We start from the raw sequence: 8706 nt of genomic DNA, 5'->3' as shown, positions 1-8706 counted from the left end.
TAGACCTCACAGCTGCCGCTGGAAGAGCAGCAGATGTTAGGGGCTTGGAGGAACAACCCAGCACTGGAGAGAGGGACTGAAAGGCTGTGCTGGGCTCGTTCATGTGTCTTCCACGCCAGGCTGGAATCCCAGCCCACTCCCCTGGAAGGCAATGCCCGTAACACCTGGCCTGGCATTCGGCAGGGAATAAATGGAAGCCTTGGCATCTTGGAAGGTTAGAGCCTTACAGAGTTGGGAGCTTTGTGAGCCTGGAGGGTCATGTACTGGGTTGGGGTGGAAAAGACATGGGCACATGGGGCCAAGGGATCCTGAAGTTCAGCTGGACTTGGAATCTGAGCATCACACCTCTGAAAGCCAGCCTAGGGCCATAGGTGTCCATCGGAGGTAGATGGTGCCCCATGTGTGCTCACCTCTTTGGCATTCAACATCGAAGGTGGCAGAAGCAACCTCAGTGTCCCTGGCATGTATTTGGAGCCAAGTCCTACAGAAGTCTTAGGGGAAAACGTCTAGTAAGAAACTAGAAAACAAAACAAAACAACTAAGATCAAAGGAATTGTTAGCTGTGTCAGCAAAAAGGGAACACAGCATGACAGATCTGATGCCACAGGTGACTGGCTGCACTTGGAGTGACAGGGCAGGAAGTAGACCTGGGCGTGTCCAGACCTGCTTCCCCTGTGGCTGGTCCGGCTATGCCCACTCCCAAGATGATCTGTAGAGTGAGGATACAGGTCACAGGGCTGAGTACAGTGCAGGAGTTCTGGTTCTGAAGAACCACACCCTCCCAGGTAGGTGTCCTCGGCAGGTCACCGAGCCTGTTTCCCATCTGTGGAAAGGGACAACAAACGTCTAGTCTACTACTCAAGACCAAAGAGGAAGCAATGGGAGGTTAGTTGGTATTGGCTGGACTTTAGGACCACGTCCCCCGCTGAGCTATCCTCTAGAAAATGCCTACTGTGCCACGGTATGTGCGCGGGCGCAGGGTTGGTGGCGGTGTTTGCAGGGGAACCAAGGCAGGCTGGTGCTCTCCTGGAATCGTCTCAGCTGCCTGCCCTGTCCGATGCGTCTGCGGGATCTGCATGCTTTCTTCTCTTCCATCGCCTGAACATTTTCGTTTCCCTAACACCCTCCACCTCACTCAGAGGCGCTTGCTTCGGTATGCATGGGGCAACCTCAAACGTCTCCTTGCAGGTCCCAGCCACCAGCTTCACTAATTTAAAGCCTGCGTTTTCGGCAGAGTAGTGTGTAAGAGGCTCCGGCTTCAACCCTGACCAGTTGAAAAGTCACCTAACCAGTCCGTGCCTCAATTTCCCTATGTGTAAATTAGGACCCACAACGCTCTCGATCCCTGGGGATTACCCCGAGGAGTAAATAAGGCAGTGCACAAGCTCGCTGGAAACGATGCCTGGATGGGGATGAGGATGTGACCCTCGTTATTGTTGCGTGGCACCCCTTATCCGACTGCAAGATCCAAGGGGTGGGGCTTCGCCATACCCCAGGCGTGGGTGCAAGCCACTCCGGATCTTCCGCCCTAAGCTCCCAGAGGACCAAACCGCCTTCCTCGCGCCGGTAGAGCCCGAGGAGGGTGAGGAGTGGCCGCGTCGGGGAAAAGGTTGGCACTCAGTAGGTGCTCAAGGAGCAGCCGGTGACAGCACGGGCAACCCAACGCACACTCCCTCCCCGCCTCCCGCGTGGTAACGCTCCGGTGGCCCACATGGTCTTGAAGGGTGTTTCTGCTCCCAACGACACCCATCCCCACAACAAAGAAACTCGCCATCCCCGGCCGCCTCCCCTCGGTGCACCCCGGAGGCACAGCGGGCCCGGAGCGCCGCGCGCCGGGAGCTGCCCCCCGAAATCGCGGCTCGGGAGCTGTCCCTGGTAGGTGCAGGTGCGCGCGGGACGGGGGCGGGTGCCGACCCCGCGGGGCAGCGAGCGGCCGGCGAACTAGGTGGCGCCCGCCGGGCGCGCGGCGACGCCGCCTCCACCGAGATTTAAAGGGCAGCTGGGCGGAGGGATCTTCGAACGACGCTCGCTGCGATCCCTCCGCCTCGAGGCGCAGCGACGGCAACGACGCGGCCCCTTCTCGGAAAATCGCTCTTGTGCCTCCGCCGTCGGGTGGCGCGGAGGGGAACTCCATTCTCTCTGGCGTCTCTCCGCCTCCTCCCACAGAATTCCGTCGAAGCCATCGCGGCGACTGGCGCGGGGCAGAGGGGCGCGTACGCTCGTAGCCTGCGTGGTGTCCCTCCGCCGTCACCCGTGGACTTTTTTTCGTGTCCTTCCACCGAGCCCGGGCGGTGTCCGGGTGGCTCACCGGGGGCGGCGACGCGTCTGCGGCGCGGCAGCGAGGCTCGGGGGCTATGAGGTGAGGACGCCCGGGGACCGGAGGCGGCACCCGGCGCTGCGCGAGAACGCAGGACGCGAAGCCCCGAAGCCGGCGGATGCCTCCCAGACCCCGCGGCTGCGCGCGAGGCGGAGGTGAGGCCCGAGGTCTATGAGGTCGTGATGGCCCAGCGCTGCGAGCCAGGGCTCGGGGACCGGGGCTGGGCGCGGGTCGCGGTGGCGGCCGCGGCGGCAGGGTTGGGGGGGGGGGGCGCTCGGCGGACGCGGACTCCTTTCTCTCTCCCCCCCCCGTCAGCGGAGGCAGCGGGCGGTGCTACGTCCGTGCCGCCATATTGGATTTTACTCTCCAGTTTTTTTTCCGAGGAGATATTTTTTTGGTGATTAATTCTCTGGAGGCACGGGAAAGTGTAGCCCGACGCTTCGGGAGCCCGGTGGCGGGGTCTTGGAGGGGCCCGGTACGGGAAGGCTGGCCGTGCTGGCGGTGAGCCGCGGAGGGCGTGCGTGCGTGCGTGCTTGCGGGAACCGGGCCGCGGGGCGGGGCTGCGGGGCCGGGGCGGCCGGGCAAGCGAGCGAGCGCGGCCTGCAGTTGTGGCGGCGGCCGGAAGGGAGCGGTAGCGGTCGGCGGGGGCCGGGTCGCGGCCGCACGAGGGGAGCTGCCCGGCCGCTCGGGATTGGGGGACTGTGTTTTGCCTCTTCTCCAATGGGCGGCCGCGCAGCGTCTCGCCCAATCTGCTCGCGCCGCCGCGCCGAACTTTCGGTTGTTTTTGTTTTGGCCCGAGCCTCGTTTCCTGTGGCTCCAGGCTCAGCCTGTCGCTCTCTCCAGTACGCGCCCTCCCCTCGGTGCTGTCCCGCGGCGTCGCGGGGCCGGCCGCACACTCAGGCCCGGCTCGGAGGCACTGGTGTCACCCGGTCTGTCAGCTCGATCGTCGTCCGAGCGGGGAGTAGGGAAACCGGCGAGAGGGAGACGGGAAGTTCATTTCGAAGAACTTTCTGACGAGTTCACCCGGAGAGAATCTTCTCTCCAGAGGAGCGGGCAAGATGAGCCACCTGGGTTGGTGGAGACTTTTTTAACCTGCTTTTCTAGACTTAGAAACTATTTGACACCGTGGCCTGAGGGGGTCGGAAGACAGCTGAGTGGATGGATTCCTTAGAGGAACCCGCTTCCCTGTAACTGTTCCCCGTTCCGGCTTTTTTGTTTTTTGTTTTAATTGACAGCAACGCCCGTCAGTTTTGGTAATTAGTAGACAGAACGTAAACCCTTTCAGGGGCGAGGAAGAAGTTATTTTTTATTTATTTATTTATTTATTTTTATTTATTTATTTTTGCCTGAAAGTACCACAGGTGCTTTGTGGGTGAAGTCCATGCCTGAAGAGTGAATTACCAAAGACACACCTTTACCGTATAGCTACAGGTTTGACCGAGTCCCTCCAAGGAGCTCTCTATGGTCCAGGGTTAAAGTGTGCAAATGCCTTAATGTTGCACGTGGGGAAACACTAGGCAGTGTTTGAGTCTGAAGCCTCTCGACAGTGTACATTCCACTCCCTCTTCCAGGCTCCTCTGCGCTTGTTTCCCAAGCCCCTTCAATGCCAGCATATGCCCACCTTCAGAAAAGGCCCAGGAGAACGTAGCCTGCTGGCACAAGCTTCCTGACTGGCCTGCACAGAAAGCACGGTTCCTCTGTTCCCTGAGCTGTCTTGGCATGCTGTGTGAGATTGGCTGTACCCTTGCATACCCCTTGGCTGTCTTGTGAGCCTGTTGAGATTTATCTGGTCCACCTAGGGGCAGATGCTCAGTAGTCAATGAAAGAGATAATTTATTAATCCCCAACTTGTCAAGCTTGTTTGTAATTTTTCAAAATGTATCCAGTCAATGTCATTGAAATTATTCCTTAAAATTGTGTTAAAAAAAAAAAAACCCAACAAACCAGAAACAAAACCCTTATCTTCAGAGTATTCATATTTCAATAGAACAGGACTCTATCCTTTCTCTGATTGAAACCAAACTCTTTCAAAAACTGTTTCCAAGGACTCTTTCTTTTTCCTTTCCCTCCCAAGTGCTCTCTTAAAGGTGTTTGACTCACTATGATGACACTGGACTGCCACTCTGAGCTCCCCACACTTGTAGAAGATACCAGTGGTCGATGCCCAGGAAGGCTGGGTGGCAGAAATGTATGCAGATGAGAGGGGAGTGTCTTGGTAGTTTGTGCGGTGACCAGGGGTTTTATAGGTGGGTGGGGGCAGTCCGATTAACTTTCCCTTTAGACCATCCTCTGAGCTGAGTTCAGATGTGATTTTCTTCTCCATAGGTATCAACTTGTAGGTTTATAGGGCCAGCTACGTGGCTGGGTTGTATAACAAACTGTCTATAGTGTCTGAGTACCTCCCTGTCTGTCTTTAGGAGTACTTTTCCAGTGGCTTGCAGAGTAAATCCTCTTAGATAATCTCCACGATTCCATTATTTTGTGCTTTTGTCTGTCACATGTGAACTTTACCTTCTCATTCACCAAGACCCTTTTCTCTGGTCAGAAGGCCTAGGACTTTGTTAGCTCAAGAGCTAACAAAGCATTCTTTACTTGTAAAAACAAGGGACCATGTGTCATCCCTCTATGGGTCCATTATTGGCTATCTAGCATATATTGAGTAGCTGTAGAGAGAAGAGAGACAGCATGGGGTGGTTTTATCTCAGGTAGAGCTTGCTCTGTGTACTAGAGACTAGCTTTATTTGTATGGTGTAACCTTTACTTTTTCTGCCTTATATTTTATTTTTAGTTTACCTCTTTGTTTTGGGAATAAATAAAACACTTGTTTTACTGGCATGTTAGTGTAGAAAGTGGATTTAGTTGTGGTAAATCCACAAATCAAAGTTACTACAAGGTCAAATTTCTGACTAGCTGATGGACTTCAGTGCAGCAATTTGCAAAGTAACTTATTTCTTGGTTAAGTTGTCAGCTTTGAAATCTTAAAACATGGGACTGTGCCAGGTGGTGGTGACACTCTGGAGGCAGAGGCAGGTGAATCTCCAAATGTGAGGCCAACCTGGTCTCTAGAGTGATTTCCAAGACAGCCAGGGCTATGCAGAGAAACCCTGCCTGCCTCAGGAAAAAAAGCAAAACAAAAATGAACTATGGCGCTGAAGAGATAGCTCAGTGAGTTCTGCTCTTCCAGAGTTCCAGAATTCAGTTCCCAGAACCCACATCAGGTGGTTCACAACCACCTGTAACTTCAGCCCCAGGGAATCTGACACTTCTGGCCTCCCAAGAGCATCTGTACTCATGTATACATGACCACACACACATAATTAAAAATAATTAAAAAAAGGCTCTTAAGCTTGAAGTGTGAAGTAAAACCCCTGCAGATTTTAAGTATATTTTTAAGTTATATGTATGAGTTGTTTTGCCTGGATGTGTGTGCCTGGTGTCTCCAGAGATCAAAGAGGGCATCCAATCCTTTAACTGGAGTTACAGATGATTAGGAGCTGCTGTGTGGGTTCTGGGAACTGAACTTGGATCCTTTACAAGTATTACAAGTACACATTCATAACCACTGAGCCATCTCTCCAGCCCCCAAACTTAGCAGGTTTGAATGGCTGAATTCCATAAACTTACTGTACAAACAAGGGTTTCTAGTGAGCAAGTCAGAAGCTTTGCGGGGAGGGTGCTGTTTAACAGCCAGCCTCCTTTAAAATCCATCCTCCATGTCTACATTCTTCCTCCTACTCTAATAGGAAATTGTTACAGATATATTTTACATAGGTCTCATTGTAATCTCTACCCCCCAAGAAATTACATGCTTCCTAAAGATTAGAAGTACCAATTGAGAGGAGAGGTGCCTGATCAACATCTAAACTATTTTTTGCTTATTAGTATGTTCCGAAATCCACTTGTTCCTAGTCAAACACTTTCTAGAACTGAGCATGGTGGCTGGAATGTATCAATAATCCTAGCCCTCTAGAGACTGAGTTAGGAGGCTCTCAAGTTGGAAGTCTGCCTGGACTACATGGTAAGACCCTGTTTCAAAAAGCCAAAACAAGGGTTGGAGAGATGGCTCAGAGGTTAAGAGCACTGACTGCTCTTCGAGAGGTCCTGAGTTCAATTCCAGCACCCACATGGTGGCTCGCAACCATCTGTAATGAGATCTGGCGCCCTCTTCTGTAAACATAATAAGTAAATAAATCTTTAAAAAAAAAAAAAAAGCCAAAACAAATAGAGTTTTCAGTTATAGATATAACTTGTTTTAGTCCCCAGATTTTTAGTTATGTGCATATTATTTTAAATGCATTGCTGGGTTTTACTATTTTAAAGGCATGTTGTAGGGATTCCATCTGTACAATAAAGAATCACCCTAGTCTATTTTTATAAATCTGTATTAACTTCTTTTTGTTTTGTTTTTTCAAGATAATTTCTTTGTATATCCCTGGTTGTCCTGGAACTCTCTCTGTAGGCCAGGCTGGCCTTGAACTCATAGATCCACCTTCCTCTGCCTCCCAAGTGCTGGGGTTAAAGGCATGTGCTATCACTGCCCAGCCAATCTGTATTAACTTCTAGTGATAGATTTTTTTTTTTAACTTTCTTGGGGAGCAGAAAGTTAGAGTACCTAAATTCTCTCATACCTGAAGCCATTTGCAGCCTAGTATCAGCCTTCATTACCTCTAAATAGGCTCACAAAGAGGGAAAATAGTGTCTGCACTCAGTGAGTCTCTTAAGTGACATTTTTCTTTGTCATTCTCTTCCATGGTGCCCAAGGACACCAAGGCATCTGTTGCCTCTGGCCTCATGCCCTGAGTTGGGGCTAGCTGGTGTGGGAATGGGACACCTTGTAGTTCTAGTTGTGAATAAAATTGTGGTGCTGTTTACAAATCTAATTTAGGGACGAGTCAGAGTACCGTTGACGCAAGAGTCGGTAGCTGTGCTGTAGACTTTGCTGTCGCTGTGTTTAAGGCACTGATGGGCCAGGTCTTTCTGTAGAATGAGTAGACATTCTCAGTGAAGTTACTTGTAGTCCTCAATTCTACTTCATCTTTCCCTGTCTTCTAAGAACTACTACAATCGTAGTTAACATCTCTAGTTGGTTTACTTAACTCATCTGTAGGCTTCATGCAATTTTAGGTCTTTTGAAGTGTTACAAGGAGCTTTACAGTCCAGGGGGCTTTTCAAATTGAGGTATTAGCATCTATCAGTGGTCTGAAAATCTGGATATTTAAGCCCCCTGTGGCTCCTGCTGGCCAGTTACATCTCTACAGCATCTCTTCATTTGTGTTTAGTAGGGCACACTAACAAGTAAACAGGCCCAGGAGGCATTTGTCTGTGATTAGCTTCTTTAGGGTTTTGCTTGTGGCTCAGCCTGGACTGAATTTAGACAGGAGTTTGAGACCCAGTATTGCCACCTAAAAACAGCTTTATTTGAACAGCAAAATTCACTCCTGAGCCTTCTTGTTTGTGATACTAATACCCACATAATAGGGTAGTTAAGCCATGAGTCCTCAGTCACACATACTAGTGTGAACACTACAGCACTTTGTACAGGTGTTAGGGCACCTACATTCTAACTGTGCCCCCACCCCATCCCCAAAGAAACACCTGGTCAGCATTTTTCCTAGTCAGCATTTTCATTTTATTTTATTTATGTGTGCCTGTGTGTGCATGTGTGCATGTGAGTGCAGGAGTCATGGAGTCCAAAAGAAGGCATAGGATCCACTGAAGCTAGAGTTACAGGAGGTTGTGAGCTGCCTGATAATGGTTGCTGGGAACTGAACTCAGGTTCTCTGAAAGAGCAGCAAGTGTTCTTAACCACTGAGCCACCATCTTTTTAGCCTTTGAGCTGTGGCTCTGTATGATTTCGTTCTGAAAGTGGAAGCTCTCGGGGGCCCTCTAGTGTTCAATGGCCACAATAGCTATTCCAGCACCACGAACAGTGCCTGAAGGCTCCCAGCAGGCTTGTGCATTGTTTGTGGAAGTGAGTGGATTCCAGGTCTGCGGAATGAATCATTTCATCTGATTTATAGGACTTGATGGAGTATCTGATGTGTTTTAATGACTCAGTGATCTCTGAAGAGTATTTTTGTTTTCAAGGCAATGCTTATGTTGCATCATGGAGAGTATATATTTAACTCTTAGGAGTGGAGCCCACACACTGAGAACAAAGGGTCCTTGACCCTTTAGCCAGTGAGCTTGTGGAGTCTGGGGATAGAGAGGCCATAGGAAACCTCTCCCCTTCAAGAAAGAAGCAGAAGCAGGCCTCACTCGGGGTCCTAAAAAGTTCAGACAAAGTTAGTTGGCTCTTAAAGGTGTTTGGTGAATGGACGTAAATACCCAGAGTGCTTTCCCCACACCATGATCCTTTCTATGTTTTCATTTCTTTCTTTTTCTTTTCT

The 8706-nt window shown here is 50.6% G+C and overlaps 1 protein-coding gene across 8 annotated transcripts in view; it reads left to right on the top strand.

Annotated features, from left to right (window-relative positions):
• The first annotated feature begins 701 nt into the window (after positions 1-701).
• Kmt5b (lysine methyltransferase 5B) overlaps positions 702-8706 on the top strand; it is a 51907-nt gene continuing 43902 nt past the window's right edge. The window contains exon 1 of one of the 8 annotated variants that reach the window (XM_037208568.1): positions 702-1875. Coding sequence is in view for 1 of the 8 variants with exons in the window: in XM_028871642.2 (XP_028727475.1) it covers positions 2436-2472 (37 nt within the window). In the remaining 7 variants the exon portion in view is untranslated. Of the gene's footprint in view, positions 1876-1997; positions 2473-2677; positions 2819-8706 lie in introns of those variants that run through there. The other 7 variants (XM_028871642.2, XM_037208574.1, XM_028871636.2 and 4 more) reach the window with 7 other exon arrangements.

This window comes from Peromyscus leucopus, chromosome 1, assembly GCF_004664715.2.
Source record: "Peromyscus leucopus breed LL Stock chromosome 1, UCI_PerLeu_2.1, whole genome shotgun sequence".
Classification (NCBI taxonomy): Eukaryota; Metazoa; Chordata; class Mammalia; order Rodentia; family Cricetidae; genus Peromyscus; species Peromyscus leucopus.
The sequence above is the reverse complement of the archived record's forward strand: the minus strand, read 5'-3'. Positions and strand labels throughout refer to the sequence as shown.